Raw genomic sequence first — 25,050 nt, 5'->3', positions numbered from 1 at the left:
TCTGGGTAGAAGAGTGCGGTGTTATATTCGTACGCGTAGGTTTCCTTCTTGCACGTCGTTAATTCATAGTATACGTGTGCGTATTATTGTCGTTGTTGCCACTGATGCTAACTGTGATTGTCCGTGTCTCTGTTTGGCCTTTCGTTGTCGCTTCCCTTTCCCTTTCGGCAGATATTATCAACTCAGACGCGATCTCTAGTGCTCCTGCCAGAGCCACTGTAGGCGCACATTGGCGCTCGCTCTACTGCGTCCTAGATCGTAACAACTTTCAATGCACTAACCGTCGTTGCCGCCTCCCCTAAAAGCAACAACAAGGGCGACTACGATACCGAGGATAACAACAAGAAAACGAATCGTTTTGCAAAACGGCGACAGCGTCCGCAACAATACCGACTGCTACTGACCGGTAAAAAAACTACTGGGACCGGAAATAGCCGTAGCAGCATAGGCTGCATTTTTGTGAATCGCTAGGATACGCGGCGAAGGAGTGTGCGAATAAGCGAGCAAACAGACGTAGAAGAAGAAAGGCAGGGAGAAAAGAGGAAGAGACAGACGACTCCAGCAGTGGTTGTTGCTTGCTGTCTTCGATTATAAAAGTGAGCTAGGCTGCGGCAGCCGCTTGCCGTCACAGCCACTGCCAGCACTATTAACAGAACCAGCGGCGCTGTTGCTTGTTTCAACGACGACAACCACGTTGCCGTCGAAGCGTCGAGCTGAGGCGCATTGCGCTGCGCCCGCGCCACCTTCAAGCTAACAGCAGCAAGAGCGTTAGGCAGCAGCAAACAACGCGAACGAAAGAACCAGCGAATGGACGGCGAAACAGCGGCACTGGCTAACGAATAAGTGGCTGAGTAACGACAGGAACAGCGGCAGCACCAGCGACAGGAGTGAGAGGGCGCCAGAAGCAGATAACGTGATCACCATCTTCCTTACGCCGCTGCTGCCGCCATCGTCATCGACGACATCATCATCTGAATAGCACCGTCAGAACTGCTGTTTCAGCTACTGCCACAAACAGCAACAAGCGCACCAGCGCTCCTTCTCCGGAGCTCCTCCGGTGCCACTATTGCCACCATCGTTGGCATCATGAAGCTGCGCTGACGACGACCTATCGGGATTGTCGGGGCCACGATTCTACAGCGACCATAGCAGCAGACAGAACGATTAGAACAGTGTGAGTGGTCGAAGCAGTCAGGCCCAAGCAGAGCGGACCAGCTAGTAACTGCACGGAGGGTAACATTGACCACGAACTGCCGTATCCTTTGTCTAGTCTCCACCGTTCACTTATTCTTCGTCCCGCTTAGGAGTAACATCCCAGATGGTTCGGTAGCTGTCACAGCATAGCACAAGTGTCTTAGCTCTACGGCGGTGTATGTATGTATGTATGTATGTATGTATATTTATATTTTGAAAATACAATACAATAACAAGAGGAAAAAAAAGTGATTTCAGCCGAGGCGGCAGGCCGATACTGCCGATCCTTATAGCTTATTAGTGCTGGGCGATGTGGAGTAATATTGTGAGTTTTGTGCTAATAACTGCCGGCGGTGCGAAAAGCAAGTGGTAGGACTGTGAAGAATTATTGTCGATTGCAGATGTTAGTAATCGCGTCAAATAATAGCTCTTTTGTGGATAAATTAAGTACATGTTAATTAGCTGATGACTGATTGATGAATTAAGGTTCGCTTAGATTCTTCTGGGTATTGGCATGACAACGAATTCCGTGACGATAACGTCAACCGAACCATCTGTAGACTAGTGGCTCTGGTAAATTTATGACAGCGCTTGCCTAACGAGCGTCATTTCCAGGCCAGCCATCCCCAAAAGACTGAGGGGTGCCGAAAGCGCCACGTGCAAAAGCGACCCAGTGCTGGGTCAATAGTACAAGTGTTCGTGAGTGGTAAAAGAGGTGTTTAAGTGTGGCACACTTTTGCAAGACAAAAATAGGACAGGCACTAAGGCTGTGTACTAACAAGAGGATAAACAGAAGTGTAACGACAGAGTTGTAGATCCCTCGAGCGAACTGGGGATCCAATTGATGCTATCCAAACTGCGCCTATTCTTTTGTCGCTACTTGAAACAGCCGTAGAGTGTGAACCAACATCGGCTAACGAAATGTAACTGTTGACCGTAAAACCGCTGCCTCCCCCAAAAACGTGTGTTAGGTTGTTGTTCATCTTGGGCTACCGTAGCTTGAGTGCAAGTGATCAGTGAGTGCTACAGCTGTATTTTCTTTTCTTCCCTCCCCTTCCCCTACACAGTCACACGCAATACATTGTGCATCTTCCAGTAATTCTCTTCTCAATGATCGTTTTGTATCTGAAAAAAAAAAGGTGCAATATCACCATATAATATTAATGATAGATGACTATCGCAATTAATGACATGGTCAGCTGCAATGGCGGGTGAGCCTGGAATTGGTGCTTTTCCACACTACGTCTCCAATTCACGTTTAGCGGGAAGCAACAAGAGGGAAGACACAGAGAACGAAGTACCAGGGAGACCTACAACTATTACTAATCGCTGTTGCTATCGTCTGAAAGTCACTATCAATAAATAAATAAGTAAGAAAAAACAAACGATAGCAAGGACGCGCGGAAATTATCGACGCGTGTAGGTACTTGCCTACCAGTCTGCGAGCGTGCGTGCATTTGAGGTTATATGCGTTACTGTGTGTAGACGTATTCCGCTGCCTTCTTCTGCCTAGTAGTAATAGAACATGCTGAAAGTGTTGAAGTCTAGTCGACATCAATAAATGCTCGATTGTGCGGATTTTCTTCAACTCTGCAATTCTTCTCGTCGGGCACTTTTAGGCTATCATCAATACCGAAAACCTTTTTATTATTCTTTTATCGCTCCGCCTTCCCGTACTCACTGGGCTTATGTGCTCGTTTGCAAAAATAAAGAGCGTAATGAAGCTAATCGTATGAAAGCAATTGGAAGAAGAAAAAGCAACGCTATAAAAACACGAGAGATATACCGGAAAAGTGTGATAATGCATTACCACTTCAGTCAACGTGTAAATATCTTTCTCGCCAATTGGCTAGCTTGAAATTCTGCAGTCATATACGGCAGAGGTAAGACGTAATTGAAGCGACGCGCTTGTTCACTAGATCAGCAATTAAGGGTAGCTTCTCGCGCCGTGATGAAAGTGCGTAGTTTTGGGAGCTCCGGGATCGTAACCGGGACTCCCACGAACACCCAAGGCGGCCCGAGTCCTGCCGGGACTACAGCAACCCAGCAGGATACTTGTGCTTCGGCTCCAGGCGAAACGCGCATGGAACGCGTTCGACGATTATTGAGTTCACCACTGGCAGCGCGACGAAAATCTTCTCACCCGGGTGCGCACGATCATCGAGTCTTCGGCGTCCCACTTGATATTCTTATGGCAAAGAATCAGGCAGTTCCCTTCGTCTTATCCAGGTAGGTGATCTTTTGACATTGAACACTTCAGAGCTGGGTATTAATAAGACAAATGATGACTATACCTTTATTGTTTTTAAGTTAAAAGGTTAACTTCATTTTACTTTTTGTAGCTGTAGCAGAGATCTGTTTTTGGGACAATAGATTGATTGATATTCGGCAGGTGCCTGTACACTTAGCAGTGAGTATGCAACGGGCATCTGACAACCCCCTTAAGGCTGAAACGATACGAAAATGGTTCAAAGCTATGTAGAATTGAAACAGGTCTCAAGAAGTAAAGGTAGCGAAAAAGCTAAGGGGCTTTTCTTGGTATTTGGAATACATACTGAATACATAATTTGCAACTAAGCTGATGATATTTCGCACTGTTGGAATATCCTATACGTTATTAGGCTAAAAACGTACATATCGAAACACTAGAACCTACCATAGGATTTAGTAGGTGAAAGTTCTACTCTATTAACCGAATGCCTTATTAAAGGTATAGTCTGGTCTACATAGTGTATAGGCCTCAATCTCATTGAAGCAAGTTTGCGAAATAAGTTAATTTAAAGGAAAGAAAATGCTTGCGCGCAATTTTTTTTGTAAAGTCAAGTTCAGAGCAGACTATAGTCCGTGCATTTTTTTTTGAGTTAAGTAAACCAAAAAATGCCGCCCACTTATTGATTGTTCTATCGTACTTTGATTTGGACAAAGTTTTCATTGCATATTCTATAACAAAATCAAATTTACTATAAACGATCGGACACAATGGATCGAAGCATATATATGCAACTTTTTTTGCTCAATTACAGTGTGCAAATTTATCAGTTAGTACTATTCTACACTTTTATGCATTTGGGTGTACGAGGACTTATTTCATCTTGGTAGCAATTTGCAGGCCCTTATATTTCAGCAAGTTGTTTCGGCTTCGTATTGTAGTTACACATGGCGCGTTCCGAGCTAGAACCTTAGATGATGTAGCGTTTTTTTGCATTCTCTGTTGAGGTGAATACTATGCGCTTGATCGATTCGCAGATTTGAAACATAAAACAAAAAAAAAAAAGAGGAATTAACAAGCATTGACCTAATCATAGGTTTTACCTTAAAGAGCTGTTGAACTACTCGAGGTTTCAAATTGGTACAAGCCAATCATTTATCACGAAAAATTCGGATCCAGTTGTTTCACGGACTGCTTTGGTATATGGCGACATTCACACTTTTTACATTCAGCTCTATTCCGATTGAATTGTACAATGAAATACCTCAATGGAGAACGGCTAGACCCTAAAACATTAAACTGAGCCATATATATTTATATTCATGGGTTTTAGTGTTTATATGCCGGCTCTTTTTGTAGGACAGAAATCAATGAATCATGATGAACTTTAGATGAGTGGTTAAGGGTGCTAGGATGCGAGGTGTGTAGGTTTATCCCGATTTAAGACTAATATACCTTTTTAATTTAAAAAAAAATTAATTGAAGTATTTGTAATGCAAATTTTCTAGGGGAGTACCATAACTCTAAATTAATGGCCAAAGCGAGCCTCAAATAGAAAACACAAGCGTTGGCATATAAGCACCTTGGTGTATGTGTGCTAAGAGGTGCATGGTCTGAAGCAGGCGGGTACCTGCTTCGCACAATGCAGCAAGTATTTCATAGTTTCTTGTAGATCAAAAGCTAACCCACTACCGAGCTCAAACCGATTGGGTACACTAGAAATACGTAACGACACTTTAGCTTTGTCTCGGGTGGAATACCTATGTTATAACAACCACTAAAAAGAGTTGTATTGTTTTGCTCCTGCTGTTATTGAAGAAAGCATTAGTATACCGAATATAGTAGTCTGAATTAACATCCTACCAATTTTGCGTGAACGTCAAATGGAAGCTAGGCACTGGCTCAAATTAAACATTTTATAAGGCATGGACAGGTCTATCCAGTAATAGTGAAAGTTTTATCTGTGTTTAACTATGAAATAATAACTGGAATATGATAACAGTGTGAACAATGTCTAGGTTTTAACCTAGGTCCAACTAGTTATTGTGCCGTTTAGTTAAATCATTAAAATAGGCCTAGAACAAGGCTTGAAGAGTGCAAAGGTTTCTTTATCACAAAGAATGTGTTATAGTATATAAAAGGTTGGCGGCCTTGATAAGTTCGGGGTGCTGTTTTTATCTTTGATACTGGCTTTTTTAATTTAGTAAACTCGAATAAATTTGATTTTCCTTGTTGCTAATCGTTCACGTGAAGTACCGGCTTTTTGTGTATGATAACCAAATCTACTCCGTTGGTATGAAATATTTTATAAATGTGAGGGTAAGGTGGCAAATTTCGAATTCTCACCCTTCGAGGTCTACATAAAAATGAATTTGTGAAAGTAATCTTACTTTAGTCTCCTAAAAGTTCATTACGATCGCTTGCCTCAGACGGACTGCAAAAGAATCTCGTACCGACTGATGTGTCTCAAGGTGCAAGATATAAAAGCGAATGAGAATTATTTCTGGAACTATGCGTAGGAGCATTAGACATGTTGTCCATAAAACTTCATTTTATAAAATACTTCTAACCACAAAGACGAATGTATATTTTAGAATAATTTCTTAAATATATTGCGTGAACGAGCAGTGTTATCTATTAGTTCAGAAAAATTTAAGCTATGTCGTTCAACTATGCTCTTGTACATGTGCCTTCAAATCGTTTTGTCCGAACTGTCCCCTAATGCTTCTGCACCAAAATATAAAGTCGAAGCAGCATCGTGTTTTTTGGGCAACGAATTCGCTGTTGTCAGCAGCTATCTCTTCTTTTCTAACCCAATATCATTCCTACCACATCACTTCATTAGTGAATCTACGTTACATACTGTTCTCCTATCGCAGGAAAAGGTGAAAAAGGAAACCTTTAACTGTTTAGAAAGGCATAGTAGAACTAGGCATTATTAGGAAGCATTTTCAAAGAAAATTAAATTTTGCTTTTGGTACGTCCAAGTCTAGGTTCCTTTGATCACATTTGAGTCCTTTTTTCGGATCAACTGAGTTGGGCTATGTGTCATGGTCAAGGTCAAAAAGGCGATATAGGGACATGCGCTTCAGCTGGGGAGTTACGGCGACTGCTTATTCATATGACAGATGTATAGTATGTCTCTGGACAGCTCAAGTGAGGGGATTGTTCGGGCAAGGAGAGGAGGAACAGGGAACATGACGAATACAGAGAGCACTTATTGGTCCGTAAGTAGAACAATGCTCGTTGAGTACTCTTATGTGTGTAGCTTCTAATGAGTGTATTTCACTGGACGCTAGAACTATTTGTTTTTTTAGGGTTTATGTAGCGTCTTGATTTTAGACTAGGAACTTTTAGTGTGAGCTCACGATCAATATCTTCATTATTTCATCTAAATCAGTTTTAATTCTGTGCTTATATACTATATCTGCTGCCACGACAGCGTTAGCGTTAGCTGGCTAATAGCTACAACAATCAACCAATTTCTTAACGTTGGCGTCGCACGTCGATCGTTCGACGACTCCCCCTCGCTATTTGTCATATATAAGTACTTCCCTGTTTACTAAGCATTCCCTTGAAAACTTCACTGTAGTATTCTACTTTTTGTTGCCAATGTTTGTTCTTCCAATCATTGTTTATAATTTGTTGATTGCATATCCATTGAAATCCTTTCGTAAATTGATCAGGTCAGAAATGGAGAAGGTTTCCTTCCAGTCCTTCCACCCCTTGCTGCATAATGATGACGGCGCACTCCCAGCGCAGTAGTCTTTCTTCGTGATTACACACTCATTCTACTTTTCCCGCTATCAGTCCTTTCCGCAACGTTCGTTCATCATCGCGTTAGTAGTCAAAGTCATTCTGCTCACTGTTTTCTGCAGCTATATCGCACTGCTATGCGCGCATTATAGCAAGCGCTACCACATTGCCGTCGATCTCCCAAAGTCACGACCCTGAAGTTCTTGTTGTACCAGTAGTGCCCGTCCTTGTTGTTTCAAACGTCAATTTGTTTACGCAGTTTTTTCCGTGACGACCGCATCTTGTATCTGAAAATTTGGACGATGTGCTCAGGTCAGTTTCGGTACAAACTTCACAATTAACTCCATACTTGTGTAAGTCTATTCCTGTTTATACAAGGTCTACCGCTTGATCTACTAAGAGTCCAATTAGCGGCTGATGTTATTTAATTAGACTCTCATAAATCGTCGATGAGTAGTTCTCACGGAGGTTATTTTAGCGGATGTAGTAATAAATTGGGTTACATGTACTGCTCTACCAGTCGAATCAAGGGAATTCTTGCGTATACTTAAAGCATACATATTTAAGCGTTTGTCATCTGCAAGCTGAGATCATTTTTTTTCCCGCTAGATCCTTCAATGCTAGCGTCCATCTGCAAACTTGCCCTATTCCATGTTGAATATTACTACATTTCCAAGCAAGAGTGCTTCTTACATATCTTCTTCATCTACGCAAGCGCTTTTCCGCGTTTTGTAAGGATTCACATTTTGACGTGACCGAGAATGCATCACTTTTTTCTTTATTCTCAGCCGCTGGCTATCACGCACTTAAAAAAAAACTAAGCTCTGGACTCTCACTATGGCAGGTTCCGTTTTTCCCCTCATCCATCTGCCAGGCGTTAGTAATAACGATGGGATTTACATTACATGACCTCGCACTGTATTTGCGTTACCAACTAACAGTCTTTGAAACATAAACGGTCTTTTGTTGAACAGCCCACATCTAATTTTTTGTAATATCTCTGGGTCCAACAAAATCTCTGCCTGGTGAGTAACATGCCCAAGAAACGACAGGCGCCGTCAGCTCACATGAGTACTGTAACTTTGCTAAACTTGTTTAAAGTGTAACGACTTATGGAACATTAGTCTTTTCAACTCCGGATCACGTAATAGTTGACATTTGTGAACAGAGAATAACATCCTCCAAATAACATATTTTTGTTCGGATTTATTTATTTGCATCACTTGTTTTCTTTCAATGTTAGTTGATTCCTTATTTCCTTTACCATCATTGAAATTAAGTGGTAGGACAGCAACGCATTGTCAATACAGTGTCGTTTTACCTGGTCGTTTGCTGATAATCGGTCATTAGACAAGTTACGCGTTTTGTTTTTCCACGTAATAATAAACGCCTCGCCATACTCGTGGCGTTTCTCTACTGTACCCGACATTCTGGTTTCATCGATCTTGACAATTCATCTTCGGGAATGGCATATTCAGGCGAGAAGTAATAATACCAATAATTAAAGTTATACAATTCGGTTCGTAATGTTATTTTACCCTCATCCATTTGTATCGATCCCAATTGCCTTTAACTTACCGTCCTTCTTTTCACTCCTCCTCCTCCTCGTTGCCTATTAAATCTTATAGATCTCCTGCCATATATTGAATACTGATTGCTTATTTCGATTTTGAGCGCTCATCGTTACGCATGTATCTTTTAGCTAAATGCTAATTACACTTACTAAGCATATCCTAAAAGATTGAATCCTAAATAACAGTCAAATATAGACTTCAGCTCTGTTACGGTGATCCTCTTTGGAATGTGATGTCGAAAACGTTAATAACTGAAAGAAAACATGTTTTTCAAAGGTTTTTTTTGAGTGACCTCGCAAATTGATTCGTGGTTACTCTACTATAATCATAGTTCGATTAGCGTTTTACGATAATATGATATATTATAGCGTTTTCATGTAATTTTGCTATAAATGAAGTGTACATTGATCTGATGTGAACAAATAGTGGCCACAAAAGCATTTGCTAAGCGAACTGCGGTAATTCTCTCCACTGAGGTACATACCGACCTGCGATACGTTCGTAGCCCATTCATAAACTTCAGCGACTCAGTTTAAGCATTTATATAGATTATACTGCTAACACATACTGAGACACTAAGTTGACCAAGAGCATCCCAACGTCAACATCATCATTCTGTTGGCGTCACGTGACAAGCCGAAATGAGTATTTGATCTCCCTTTCCCACTTATTGTTCCCTTTCCATTTGCGTGGCGGTACCCATATGGCGCAAGCCACAACTTGCGGAATGAACTAAGGAAGTATTCTTCCTCGATTAACAGCGGGGCCGAGCAGCACATGCATGTAATTTTGAGTTAGCTGGGCTCGACATGGCTCTCATGGATATACTCTTGCTAGATTTGCCAAATGTTTTCTAAAAGAAGCTTGGCGCTACTTGAATAGATATCTGGTACTGTCAGATTTGTTTGTTCCTGATCGTTCTTCTTTCTCTCTACGTATGGTTATTCAAGGCAGAAATTCATTTATAAGCTAGCAGTTGTAATCTATAATGTAGGTTTATTCGGAAGTGGAGTCTAAAGCATTTTCTCTACCATGGTCCGAAGTCGTAACAAGCAGATCACTTACTGTGTATACGACTAGAAGTTATTTGCGGCTATGAAATCACAGAGATACAAATGGAGATGTGCAATGATGAAGGCAGAAATCTAACTGAAGAGGAATTACGCTGAAAAAAAGTTACTTAGAGCGATTGGATTCATCCTGCAACTTTTGCGGAGTTCTAAAACTGGTAAAGGTTAAATTCATAATTTAAAATATACAGAGTAGTTGTAAACTCAGAGCACCTCTTCCAATTGTACGATTAGATTGGTTGAAAAAAGCTGGAAGGCAGTTACATTTTGTTTTCTACAGTGCTTCTGTAGATCCGCTTTTGAGGTACGGAACCACAGGCACCGTAGACCTAGTGGATTTTGTATATAATAATAATAAGTTTTCGGACAGTACTCGTGACCTTTATTGCTCGCTACTCCTTCGATTTGATGCTAATAAGTGATTAATAAAGTCTATAGGTTTTACCTTTGCGCTATAATGGTTTCATGAATGTAGGAAAGCGACACAATTTCATCCCACTCGACATTATGGTATCTTAACATAAATGCTTTTCTCTTAATTATCATCAAGTTTATCATAATAGAACTTATGAAAGGTAACCTTCGTGGATAGGACACAATTTGCGAATTAGGAAAAATCACTTAAACCAAACTGCATTATATTGGTAGGGACTGTTGGGCCCAAAAGATTAGATCTTTTATAATAAATAAGCACCTTTATTAGTTATATTATAACGACATATCAATTCTAAGCACAATCAAGTATGAACCTTTTCAAGATAAAAGTATTGCTATAAATGATAAAACGAAACGTCTTTTGAAAATAATAGCTCTTATCTGGTCTTTGTTGGAGTTCTAACAGAATTTCATAGCAATATTAATAGTAGTCTTTATCGTTGAAGTTAAATGACTTAATAATTAGTTAATGAGTTAAGAAGAAGATCAAATCGGAAGAACCTTATATAGATTGCCGTTGAACAATATCTAACACCACGTCACATTATGTAAGTATATTATTGAAGCACATTTTTCTCCTATGTTAACTGTATCATTACGAGACGCTGATTTATTCCGTTCTTCCCTATAAATCAGCGTAAAACTTTGTACCCGATAAAGAACAATAGTACCTGAAACAAAGCTTCAGCCGAGAAGATGCATTAGCTTCAAGTAGGAGAAATAAGAAAAACTCGATGTTTTATTATTATAATAGTTATTCTGCCTAACTTGAATTGATTTCTCCAAAACTTAGTCGTTTACATTTAGTGACCCTTAATGGTTTTTGTGATATAAAATCGGCTTTTTTTTTTTTGATTTTACTTTCTACCATTTAGTAGTCTTTTTGCGTTGTTATTCAGTTTTTTTGGTACATCCAATATATGACTTCAACAAAATGTCCTCGCAACGGATGAAAATCTCTTCAGCACAAGCATTCGGTTAAGGCTACTGATGACAAGTAATTACTACCTGTATCCCCAGTAGAAAGCGAGGTACAGCTCTCATTTGATTTTGATTCAAAACCCTTTACTGACACAGAAACAGCGATTAATCCATCCAACAATGTAAAATGAACAATAAGGGGTTGTATAAGTTCTCCTTTCTTTTCTTTTAGTCCGGAGATCGATTTTTACCAACAAATTATGCAGGGAGAATCTGTCATCATTCTCTTAACAACTGGAAAGTTCTTTTTTTTCAGTTGTGGACCTCTTGACAATTAGCTATGAGAAGCGAAATCACGGTAATCAGTGTTCCCATTGCCTCTGATAATGTTTGAAAACAACCGTTGCCTCTCGGCAGTAGTCTAACACTCAGCAATAACTGCATCACGTATGAGCGTTGTAAATCGGGAGAAAACACATCAGGGAGCCCCGTAAGAAAACTACTGCGTACGTCTTACCCTTAAAACATAACTAAATAACAATGAATAATTACTGATTGATTTTAAGAATTAAAAACGTGTTCCTCAGCGTTTTTATTATAAACGAAGTACTTTGTACGATGTAATTATATATATGTCATAAACGTTATCTCAACTGGCCGTTGTTCGGTTTTGGGAAGAAGTGACCTTCACCAACAGAGGTTAAGTCTTTGGAGATCGCCGATGAGCGGAAATACCTTGGTTAAATGCAGTTATAATACGAACCGGCGAATGTTGTTGTCATATTGTCGAAGTACATTCATTCTATAAAAAAAAAACAAGGTACGTTTCAAAAGGCTTTCAATATTTTTTAACGAAATTCCTACGACGACAAAACTTCCGCTTTATTGCTATCCATAAAGGTAAAAAAAGGCGACGGCATTAGAGATGGCCTTTGACGTACCATTGCCACCCACTATAAACACTTGTTTATTTCACTAATAATGGTATTATTTAAAAGCTATAGGCTACTGCGATCGCCTCTTAGAAGACCAATCAGACCATAGTACAGTGTCCTAGCACATACAGCGGGTCATAAGACAACGCTGTTTCATAGAACATCAAGCTTACCTACTAAATAATAGAACTTCCGAACTCGAAGCTTCTATTTTCCGCTTAGAACTTGGTGTTTCATCAAGCACTATAGAAACTGAATCAAAAGATGCGTATTACATTCTAACGCAAAAGTGTTTTTAATAAGAAAGTGCCTCCACCGTTCGATGATAGCAATAAAGTAGAAAATCTACGGGTGATCTATGCTTATGTTTGAAGATGGACTGTATGGACTGAGCCGGCAACGCAGCGAACGGCACCATTTGTGTAGCGAACCTTTCTTAAAAGCAAAAATAAACAAATTTAAGATATGGCCAAAGCGTAAGGAATACATTACCCAGCATAAACATTATATTATACAAGATGCGGATGGCGACATTTCCACATGTACACTTCCTCACACGTTTTAGACCCACAAAAGAGGATGTGTTTGAAACTGCATGTTTTTACGAAAATATTAAATAGATCACGCTTTTCTTGATTCGAGAAATGTATAGGAAACATAGTATCTAAAAAACCTTAAGTGGACTAAAGGACTGAAATTGCTAAGTACGGTGTTACAATGCAACACATGAAAAATCCGATTGCGAGATTAAAATTAGGAGGACACTGATAGGAGCAAGGGGTAGTGTGAATAAGACCGAGACTCCTGTGTTCAGTTCGATCACTGTTGTTGTAGTGGCTTTGTTCTACACAATAAAAAGGTAGCGCTCGGGTGTTAATGTTTTTGGAGAACTGTTAACTAGTTGTTTTCTACTACAAGAGAACTTTTGCCTTCTCCACCTAAATCCTTATATCGAAGTAGCAAGGTTTTTCCAATGTGATGTCTATACGCCTACTATGCATATACTTATTGGTAGCAAATTAGCTGCGGCAGAAAGAAAGTCTATTTGAAGGATTCTTGAATGTGTATATTTGTCTAGGGGAAAAGGTAGTCTAATCAAACAGGAAATACGATTACACAAATGGCAAATAGAATACGATGCCCATGAAATACGGCAAATACGAAATATGAAAAAAAATCTTCTGTTTTTTGCTCGTCATAATGAAGAAAATTTAATCATTCAGTAGGCTAAGTGTCTTCAAACTCAACTTCGACCGGAACGTATGACCTTAGATCGCGTATAAAAATTGAAATTGGCTTCAGATTTGATTCCTCGTTCGCGGAATTAAAGGGTAAAGCTCAAAATGTATGTCGATGTAATACTGTGTATAGCACTGCAACATTTTATCGCTTGAAGTAAATCGTATTGTCTAGCGTCTTCCTGATATTACATCTATGATATAGTATCAGGGTGCTCTCAGGTAAGTTAGTAGTCTTGTACGGAATTATTTCTGGACGCGTTTATGGTGAAACATTACATTGAGTACGGATACTCAAGATCAGCGATAGGTTCTGTAAACAATATGGTCAATAAGATCCACTAAATACGTTTTCGTATGGTGACAAATTCTCTAGTGTTAGAGCAAAGTAGTCTCCCAAGCGACATCGAAGTTGATGAAAAGTTGTAGGTAACTGGTCTGAAAAGCGTAGTTAGTGGTAATAAAAATGCTTGTCAGGAACAATTGAAAGACTGTAATAAAAACAGTTCTAGCTGGTTACTTTCATTTAAAAAAAGTAAGTAGTGCCAGTTGGCCACGCCACGGCTTAATTCGACAGAAGATATTCAGGAATCTACCTTCTTTAATAGAATTAACTTAACCTTTGTAACCTATTTGCTGGCCATGCATTCGCGCTACTTCAGGACCTTCGTTGAATTGTTTCGAAATTACCTGGAAATAGTGACCGATCTGATCAGGCGGCACGTTGGGAGCTCTAGAAAGAGATGTTTAACAATTTCATACATTTTTATCGATTTTTTCGATCGAGGTGGTTTTATCGATTAACCTGACGTCTAATGCCGATGTCGACTCAAGCGTATAAACCGACGGTGATATTAACTTCTGTATTGAAATCATCATTCAGAAAAAAGTACCTTTTTAATTTAAAGCTGCAGGTGTACCATGTGCGTATGATGAAAGCGATTGTTATCGTGTTACGACTGATACAATTAGAAAGTTCATTTTAAATAAGTACTTTTCCTTTCCGAGTCTTGCAGGGAATTCTGGTGGTTCATAGCGTATGTTCACTTACAAGCGGGTGGTTCTAGAGCTTGTCAGACAAGAAAGAGAGAAATACTGATTTGTTTTTAACGCTATTGTACGTATAGATGAAAAACGCTAGCGATCTTCTGAACCACAAAGAAGATCAATCGAACCATTCACGAGTTTCGTCTCAACGACAGTGGTCATGGTTGCTATTGTTCAAGATTGAATAGCATAACTACGAATGCTCAGGGACCCGCTTGTTGAACGAATTGCTTGGCAGATCTAAACGCTTTATTGGAAATTCAACTCGGGTAGTATTGACTCAATGGTAGAAAAATTTAGACTTTCTACTCGTGGAATGACTCAGGAGCGATTTGCAAGCGCCGTGCTATTTATCTAGGTATGAAGCTATTGGCACTGAAAGCTTTTACGTTTTGCAAAGGTAAAATTCGTTCCGAAAGTATATATTCTATTGGGATTTTTGTGAACTTGGTTTCCTTCATTTGGAATTAAACGCTACATGACGATATATTGTTAGCTGGCTGAATTGCAGTTCAAAACAGAGTCATATGGGTGTATCTATACACGGACGTGACGGAAAGTATATTATTACAGTTAACATATAAAATATGAGGGTTTCTGTTTAGTATTTGAGCGTTCGAGCGTTTGAGAACGCGATATATACCTTGTCACAAGACGAGCAGGTCAGGGACGTGTACACCTGCCTTTTGCGTGTGCATAACTGACGGAGGACCCGTCCAGTGTAAGTTCATTCCACACAATTGAACACATTCATTCATGTGTGATTTTTGCATTGAATACTATTATTATTAAGCTTGTAGAAATCTTGAATTGTTCCCTCGTGTTCGGTTTCTGCCAGCAGTAAACAAATTCAATGTAATAACATTGTACCTTGTAACAAAGGTACTCTGCATTCGGGTGAGGCCTCAGTTATGTTAAATATCGCTCAGAAAATTAACTTTCTAGATCTTCTTAAGCAATATATATATGTGTCTCAAATTTTATCTTTATGTTAATAAACGACAGTTGGCTTATCAGTAAAAGCAAGTATGAAGTAATCGTATTTATGGCTAGTTGGCAGCTTTGTACGTTACCAGTGTTTCAAGCCACGCGCCGACGGCTGATGCAAAACAGAAGGAAGTCGCGTACAAGGCTCCTTCACCTGAGGGCCACAAATAGCGTGTTCGGGCTAATTATATTTGTCTACTGTGCAGTAGAATTGCGCTAATGCGTGGAGAGCAAAAATAATCGCAGATGTACACATTGTTGCAACCATTCATGGTAGATCGTCGATCTGATACTCAGGAACGTCCCAAGTATTCTAAAATATGGTAAGAAGCCGTATGGCTTGTATCAAGTTTTCTTTTCTGCTGGCCTGACTGTAAAGCAAGGTTAAATAGCGGAATCTGTCGTAGAAAAGGTTACGGTAAAAATCTGCTATGGAGAATTATGTAATTCCCTTTACTTCCTTACCCGTTGTTGCCGTTATCACAAAATTAAAGAAATTTAGTATATCTATATGCTAACAGTGAGCGTTAATTTCGAAATATGATACTATCTTTGTATAATGTTATATTTAGTTACAATTATATTATTATACTAAATATGCGAGGCGCGAATATGTAGCTCAGGACCCTCTTGATAATCATGCCACCGTAACTAACGATGCTGCTGACGACAACAGCTATTGAACTATTTTAGTTTTCGCGCTAGTTTCTAGGCTTTGAACTACGAGCTTTGAACTATCTCTAACAACTGGCAGTCTCTGTCTGTATTAGCAGAACCAAAGTTCCCATAAAAATGCAATCCAACTTATTGATTTAATGATTCGGGTATGAAGTGCTTATGCACTTCGTATGCTTATGCACGTATGCAATCGTGTCACATCCCGTTAGATTTCTGAAGTCTTTTTCGATATTGTTATGCAAACACCTTTCGCCAAAACCGTACCATATTTATGTGAAATGGCACTAATACGAAACCCTAAAGCGCTTGCTTTAGGTACCTAAAAACTAAAGTCTTTGCTTGCTTTTACATGTTTGTTTGTTGAACTAGTATTGAATGCAGCGATCATTTGATGTTGTTCACAGTCTTAACTGTTGGCAGAGTTTTAGTAGGTTTAGTGATAGCTTTCTAGTAGATACACGCATCTTTCTCATCTTAACAGTTCAATCTCGTTGTCTGCGGCAACGACAAGGAAGCTACTTCGAGGATCCTATATCCTATCTAATGCTAGCGGCATTAGAAAATAAAAGGAACATAGATTAAACAGGTTCATTCTTAACGTAGGCTTCATATAAAGATGGGCGGAGAATAATTTCGAACGTGGAATACGCGAAAATAATATTAAGGGAAAAAAAGGTAGCGCAAGTTGAGGCTTAAAGTTCAAAATCAACTTGTATTGTTTACAAGGCATCTAGGAACGCATGAGCGAATCATTTACTCAGATAACACTTCATCTAAGATAAGAACTCTTGTATCCGTTCGTTTGTCTTAATTTAATATTTCTTCTATTGTAAAAGTTCCGTCAATGTAAGATTAGTGTGATTTATACTATGAGCATGTACGAATTATTGCATGCAGCTCAGCAACCTGTGAATGACCTTTTTTTTTTTGAGCAATGTACTAATACGTCGGAGTATTGTACAAGACTTCGCTAAAAATTTTCTTTGATGATACAACTTTGTTGCTAGATTGTAATACTACAGGTAGTATTACATTATAGTTCCTAGGAAAACCGCGCCAGATCAGCCAAAATTACTCATCAAAAGAAGATCACGTGTGTCTCGCAAGCGATAAAAGCGATTGCATTTGCTGTTCCATTTGGCGCACAGTCGTGACCTAATTTTTCACGTGTTATGCTTGAAGTAGAATTAGAAGAATGACTGAGTGTTGTAAAAACGAATTAATTTAAGTGACCTTCGGCAAAATTTTGCATTATTCCGCAATTTTCTATTCATATGTAATATGTACCCCAATGTTTTATCCATCTTTTATACCCTGTCAGGCTACTTAGAACAAGGCGAAGCCTTTAGTCAAACGCTTAAAATAATACGCGTTAAAAAAAAATTGGCAGGTTAGAGAAAACGACCAAGAAGGGATAATTATTTTTAGCAGAAGTTTCGCTTTTATACCTAAACTCTTAAAACCATTCGATTTATTCTTTCTAAGAAAACATGCACGTCGCGCATTGATATATGTTCGTAGTTATACATCCTGTGGCGTTTTCTTACCCTGAACAGTATTTGTTCATCTAACTAGTCTGTCTAGTAATAGAACTAGGCTTTCTGTTTAATGAAAACGATACAGATTGATGGGTCAGACTAAGGACATTAGATGTCCCCCACTTTGACGTGTCCCACATAAAGTTGTACCTTTGTCCATAATTTCCGTCATATGTTTTTAATCCACATGTATTTACTACGTCTTGTGACACACCATCGTCATCACTGTTGTTCTTATCACTACTGGGGTTGTCATTCATCTTCATTCATTTTTTAACCGAATCACTTGATATAAGAATGTTAGGCAACGATTGGTACCACAATAGTTGTCTTTTTCTGTTATCATACTCTCAAATTCGGAAGTGGAATTAAATTTTTGGCCGCATTTTTTACTTTACGTACAGGTCATTGTTAGTCCGCCAACGGCAGTGACGTCAGCGCACATAATTATTATTAGTGTCACGTAAATTACGTGGAAAAACGGCGTAGCTGTTGGTAGAAAATAGCTGTCACGTAGATTTATTCCTGGGGGTATGTAGGTGCAAAGAAACGCGTGTGTATGCAAATATAATTATTTCTAAAGGGACTGCAGGAGTGAACTAGAATAGTTGTTTTTGAGCTAACTCGGTATATTGCAACCTATACTTCACCATTTCAAAACGAGATAGCGGCAGCGATCCTTCCCTACAATATCCACTGCGCGTAATACTAACAGCATAATGGTTTCACTTGTTTAGTGGCAAGGACGCTTATTTTGAGGAAGATAATACGAAAATAACAAAAGGCCTAAGTCCAACTATAGGGCTCAAAATCACAGGCACAGCTCCGTCTTGTAACGGTGCGCGGAATAATCGCCGCTTAGCGGTTAAAAGACACCGCTGCGATGGCCAAAGCTGTAGATGAAAATACCAATAACATCAACGATAGCGGGGAAAAAAGCAATACAAAACGATGCGTAGTTCCCTGAGTACCTAGATATGTACACATATATATATTATAATTGCATAGAATCCTCCGTGCTCCGTTGCTCGTACTGTCGGGTGGTTTGTAAGGCAAGGTGGAGGATGAAACGTGCATAGAGAATAAAGAGGTAAACTGTCACACGTTAGGATCAACAACGTGCCTTCACCCATATAGAGACAGAGATAACACAGTGAAAGCCAACTGAGGACATCCCCTACAACGAGCCAAATCAATAACAATAATTGTTCTCTCAAATATTTCGATTAATTTGTGTTAGCGCCTATTAGTTAGTAAACGATGCGTCTTTTACAATAGCTACTGCGACAGAGATATTCAACTGAAAGAATATCTAGATTTCGCAAATCCATCCCTTTATTACTGACATCGTACCAATCGTTGTCTGATACCGCGGAACGACAACTCTACGAGACCGCTTTATTGTCTTGAGGCACCGATTAGTAATCAGTAGTATTGATGACATTACTTCATCAAATGAACAAATACGTTACCTTAGCTGGCCTAAAAGAAGCTCGTGCCTTAACGTAGACATAGTCGTGTTAAATCAATCAGGTGGTAGTTCTACGAAAAGAAGGTGTCCAGCACAGAACGAAAATTATGTCATAAAATGTTTTAGGTAACACATAGATTGCCTGCTGTATGCATTTTGCAGTAGTGCGTCAAATTGGTTTTATTTTGGAGGGTTGTGCGTTGATATATTATCAGCTTCTGAGAACGTATTACAAAAAAACGAATCATGTATTAATCGTCTACGGCTGTAACTTCCAAGTTATTTCTGGAAAAAGATCGTTCTTACAAACGCAGAAAATGTTGCCCATCGGCGTTTACTCTTTTCAGCTTAAAAGAAGATTGCGCGAAAATTCGCATATAGTTTGATGGACTCTTCTATAGCATATATATATATATATATATATATATATATATATATATATATAAATTATAACGATTCTTAGCATTTACCCTTTTCAATGGAAGTAGTAATTCGAAATTATTCTGCAAAGAACACCGTCGGCAATGACAGAATACCTTCACTCTAATGTCATTGAAAAAGTCAAAAGCAACACTGCCAAAGATGTCCCTTCTAGGGTAACACTAACGTCGTACGTTTATGTAATTTAAGAATGAAAATTTAGCAAAACGAGCCGGATATATTTCTAAAGATAGGGCAGCTAAAATGGCTCCTAACGATGCTTTGACCAGAAACGTAATAATTATTTAGTTCGCGCCAAAATCATCAACGCAGACATCAATCAAGTTGAACAAACCAGCTGCTCACTTTATTGAATATTCTTTATCTGTCTGTATATTACATATGAGAACGACCTGAATAACAGCAGCCTTAGCAATTGAAAACCTGCCAGGTGGGAAAACCATTTCATTGTATATAATGTTGAATGTCGACTTTCAACGGCAACATCACACAGAGTTCAGTAAAAGATATTTATTATTACCTGATTTAATATAATTCTTTCATTCATTCATAAGATAGTTCTTACATTCCTCACCTGATATGCCACCCTACAGTCACGGGTCAGAAAATTTTACAGCTGTAAGGTAGGCATAAATGTTTATTGAGAGGAAATTATTTTTCAGTTTATTAAGGTCCTCGGCATTTTTCGTACTTTAGCAAAAGAAGATTGTTAAAGATTTTTAACGAAAATCCAATCGTTTAAAAACCAAAAAAATGCTTTTACTCTGAAATGAGTATGCTAGCCCGGTAATCAATAGTTCGCCGAAGCGGATAAGAAAAGAAGCTCGCTTAAAGTTAAATTCACATTGAATGAAGTGTATTTTAATTGTACGCTGCTCATTTCTCAACGAAGATATGGGCATACACTTGGAACTTTCACAACAGCGGTACGGTATGAGTCACTGAAGTATTCATTTAACTTTCTAATGTTTCTTTCTTGAATTTATATAAAGAGTGCTGATGAATGCCTTTGATACTCGCCTCATAAAATCCTGTCTTTTTAATGCGATATCTTATAATCAGTTAGATATTTATCAAGAACGTGATACTGGTTGTTATTAAATTTTCAAGGCTTCGAACGAACAAAATACTTAAGCGTATGTAGTTAAATTCGTTTGAAGGAAGTAATGATTTTTGTAATATATACAAATAATACTATATTTTCAGCCTGTTTCTCAAATACATTAGCAGCTAGTTGTCTGCTTCCCACGACTTTGTTATCTTACAAATGCAAGCTAACTTAAACAGCGGTCAGTAACAATTACGTACCGATGTTACCTGGCATGCTCGTTTAAATAGCTCTTCCCTTTCCATTTTAAGGTGACTTCAAGATGCTGTGCATATAGCCAATACGGATATGATCGTTTAATGGCATCGCATAGACAAATGGTAGTCCGCTCGCGCCGGGGTTTTTACTTGTTCTTGCTTTGCTGGGTATTGTATGTTTTGCGCCTTAACCATCAGCCATTTCAACGACCTTTCGGCTCTCTCTTGTGTCGTGTTTTTACTAGCGAATCAACTAATCCCTGTAACTTTTGCTCACCCATGAATACTTCAAATTTGCTACTTATATCTAAAATTATTCTAATACTGGTTGCGCGTATGAAGTATCTATGCCAGTTGTTTATTAGATTATAATGCGGGGTGCTCAAACATTAAGCGATCTCTGTATTTTACTTTCTTAGTACCCCGAAATTGTGGGGGTGTTACTTGTTTCGATTCCAATCAAATGTTTAATGGGTTGCGTGACTAATCCAAGATACGTTATGAGCTGATTTCTCCTGTCGCAAAAAGGATGAAATTAGTATTTTCTTTTTTATAAACTAACGATACAAAATGATTTATGCGAATGCAATAAGGAAGGCCCTTTTGGATGGTACGAGTTTGTTAGCTTCACACTTCTGAGCCTTTTACCTCATAGCGATCGTGATCAGCGCGCAAATCACTGTAGAAGAGCATGTTAACAACAACGCGCTTTCTCATTAGACTTCTTCTGTTCGGAGGTATAGTTGACCCCTGAAGCTTTTCTTCATTTGAAGGTCATATAAGATCATCTCTCTTTCACTGGCACGTCTAGTTTGTTAGTGCGCGTTTTCTAGAGATCAGTGCGTGTTCTACATGACGTGACGCAACGTCGATACAATATTTGAATGTAAGCCCGGGACCAAAAAATTTACTACTCTTTGGTTACTTAATTAATTGGTTTTTCTTTGCACTTCATGCCCCGCTTTGCCGACGCGCTCTTTTGTATCTACCGCTTTCAATTTGTAAACCGCTTTCAATGTCTTAAATAGCAATGCCAGCGGTTGGTTTTGGTGACTAAATCACACCTCAGTATTCAGGATTTTACAATAAAGGCGGCACCATCACTTTTGGATAGTTTGGAATATTTGAAGTTAGAGTAGGATCTGTAGTGATGTTTGTTTGAAGATTCTATAGCTGTTATACATACTGCTCGGTGCACGAGAACCCCTAAAGTTTGTAACTTATGCTGTGTATACTGAATTTTGTTTCGAATTAATATAGTGTGTGACATAAGTCGTTCAAATATGTTGCTGCAGTTCGTGGTACTTGTTTAGCCTTAAGCTCTAACTACAACATTTGGGGATAAACCACACGTGGATCGGTGTCAGTTTATATCAATTACCCGTAAGTATTTATCACTCAGGCCGAGTGAGTTTGCGGATTATCTACTATGAATGTAATTCCAGCCGACATTCACGCCGTAGGGTATAATCGGGCTGGCTCGCCCCCTATCTAAACATCTAACGTGGTCTCATTCCATAGTAACTTTTTCAGATAGCTTATGTCTTGACGTGGCATAGCAGCGCAGCATGGAGTAATGGTAAATCTGACACTGTAAACAATCACTGCTGTGTATGTTTGTTTGCTAAGATCGTTATCGTTGTGAGCGTCATTACATTACTTTTCTGTAATTTTTTTAAAATTTGTATTCACTTGGCGGCAGGGATTATTGGCTATTTTCGAGCTATTGATCGTTAGAAAAAATTCAGGTCACTAGCGTATATAATTTTTTTTTAACCTTCACACCTTTGTACACTTAGCAAATAAAGAGGAGAACTGTATAAGAAATTATCCTTATAAGAGTTCCTCGATACAACGCATGTACCGCCAGCCCAGCTGTTGGGAGGCAGGCTACTCAATATAAAACTCTGGATTTTCAGCGTTACATTTTTATTGACGCAAATCACGTGTGTATCCCATGGCAGGACATAAACTAGCGAAATTTAATATATAGATTTTTTTTTAGCTAGGCACTTAGCGGAACTTTGGTCTCAAAACGTTAAACTGTAAATAAAACCCTTTAAGTACCGCCTATTAAGTATCAATCCATTCGATTTTGGAAATCTGACCAATAATTACGTTTTTTCTTCTTTTACGTCTTCTAACGTACAGTTCAAGTATCGACAACAATAGCCATCAGAAATTACTTATCTTCTGGCAGTTTATTAAGTATGGCTTCGTTACGCATGATCCGAAAACCCTAGTAAAAAGCACACAGACATGCTTACCTTAGTCACCGTTATCTTCTAAGGGAGAGTACACGTCGGCGTAACCAAGTCATTCGGTATCGTACGATCCACTGTGCTATCACTAACCAAAAAGTACGTAACCTTAAAAGGGATGAGGCGAAAAATGTGTGCGTCTATAATTAGTTTTTTCAAAACGTTCTCAAGTTTGTCTCGGCCGGAAAGTTTTTGGCGTTTTTTTTTTGTTATTTGTATTTTTTCTGCATGGCGCCACAGTCTCGTGCATTGTTGTGTTACATAGCCTACTATAGTTTATTCTAGGATTGCACAGAAGTAGAGCTCAGCGCGGATTTATATCTGGCCCATAACCTGGATTTATAGCCTAGCCTTTGGGATGAGAATACCGGGTTTGCACTGTACCTTTGATGTCCAGTAATCCCAAGCTAAAAATCCAGACAAACAGCCGCCTCGAATAACTGCGATGCTAGTCATAGTTCTGACCTGTTTGTTTCGGTTGCTGTTAAAAGGTTGACAGTGAAGTCGGATAGGGACCAACAAGGACCTAGAAAACCTCGAAACAACTCAAATAACTCCTATATATTCGGTTACTTTAATATCAGATATGCTTCGACCATCGAGTTCAACACCCCAATCCGCTTGAAATTAGACTAAGTGTTTTGTGCGCTTACAAATGGTTGCGTACTTTAGGAGCCTCCTTTTTGTGCCTTCTTGGTACCAGCATTGGAATTTTGTGTTAGTTGGTCATGGCACAATATATTTAATCGAGACGAAACAACTTACAATCGGTAACGCAACCATACGGCTTTTTCATCTTAGGAAAATATACGTAACGGTTATCATTTTTTATGTTCTGCACCCGCCCACTACTTTTTCCCAGCAAATGTAATTTTATTTTTTGGTATTTCCAATCGCGTTTTACTGTGAAGTTGCTTCTTGGGCGGAGCGAGGTATTGCTTTGCTTGTGTACCTCTAAGTTTCTATTATGCTTGCTGTTATTATCAATAAGCGTAAGAAGAGCGTATAAACAAAATTAATCTTAGTTTTATGCTTTAGCTGAGGGCTAGCTATGTAAGTGCTGCTGACCTTAGCCCATGGGCTTGATGTTATTAAATAAAATATAATACAATTTAAAATGCTACGTCGACAAGCGAGATTCTGTTTTCAGGGTTGTAAAGACGTCTACGAAATGTAATGTTTTGGAATGGGGATTATCGTGATCAATCAAATTTGGAATGAGGAATACGTTGCATGAACCCATTGGAGTAAACGATTGGTGAAGCCAAAACAGGGGGTGGCGAAAACCGTATTGTGTAAATCAATAAAATTGATTAATGTAGATGAGCATAAAGCCAATCCCTTATAGGTACCGATTCATTTATGATTTATGGCTCATTTCATCATATAACTAATAAACTTGATAAATAAACTAATAAAAAAATGCGCATTAGGATGGGGAATGAAATGTCTTCTATATGTCTGCGAATCAATTTTTTGCGTTTGATTACGTATTACGTGTTAGAACTCATTTAACATGCACAAAGTAAATTAAAATTCCTTAAATTGAAGAACCAGTGCGAAAATTTAAATGAAAATGTTCTAGTTCCCTTTTACCGTTAAAAAACGTGAACATTTCTTTTGTAGCTCTCCAAAAAAGTAACTTTGTCCTAAATTCTAAGAAACAAGTAAATGGTAGACAATATATTAGAGTTAATCGCTATTGTTTTCTGTATCTACTAAACCTTTATAGGTTATGCATGTTCATCGAATTGCGTGGCATGGCTCAAGAGGGATTGTTCCGTATATCCGGCAACGCAAGGCTCATTGACAAGTTGAAGTCGTCGTTCGACTCCCAAGGAGATGCACCGCTTGAGCATGAGGCCGACATTGCGTCTGCAGCGGGTCTTCTCAAAACATACTTTAGGTATGATTGCGGCCTTGTTTAGTTAAAAATTCAGCTCTCTGTTTACATCTGTATGAATTTTACCACAATGAGATATAGCTAAGC

The 25,050-nt window shown here is 38.8% G+C and overlaps 1 protein-coding gene across 1 annotated transcript in view; it reads left to right on the top strand.

Annotated features, from left to right (window-relative positions):
* Nucleotides 1-2,666: 2,666 nt before the first annotated feature.
* Nucleotides 2,667-25,050, top strand: part of LOC111243273 (protein FAM13B-like) — a 57,876-nt gene continuing 35,492 nt past the window's right edge. The window contains exons 1-2 of the mRNA XM_086983546.1: nt 2,667-3,423; nt 24,793-24,966. Of these exons, the coding sequence (XP_086839672.1) occupies nt 3,146-3,423; nt 24,793-24,966 (452 nt within the window). The 5' untranslated portion in view covers nt 2,667-3,145. The remainder of the gene's footprint in view (nt 3,424-24,792; nt 24,967-25,050) is intronic.

This window comes from Varroa destructor, unplaced genomic scaffold (assembly GCF_002443255.2).
Source record: "Varroa destructor unplaced genomic scaffold, Vdes_3.0 BEIS01000001.1, whole genome shotgun sequence".
NCBI lineage: Eukaryota > Metazoa > Arthropoda > Arachnida > Mesostigmata > Varroidae > Varroa > Varroa destructor.
This window is presented reverse-complemented; position numbering and strand designations above follow the sequence as displayed.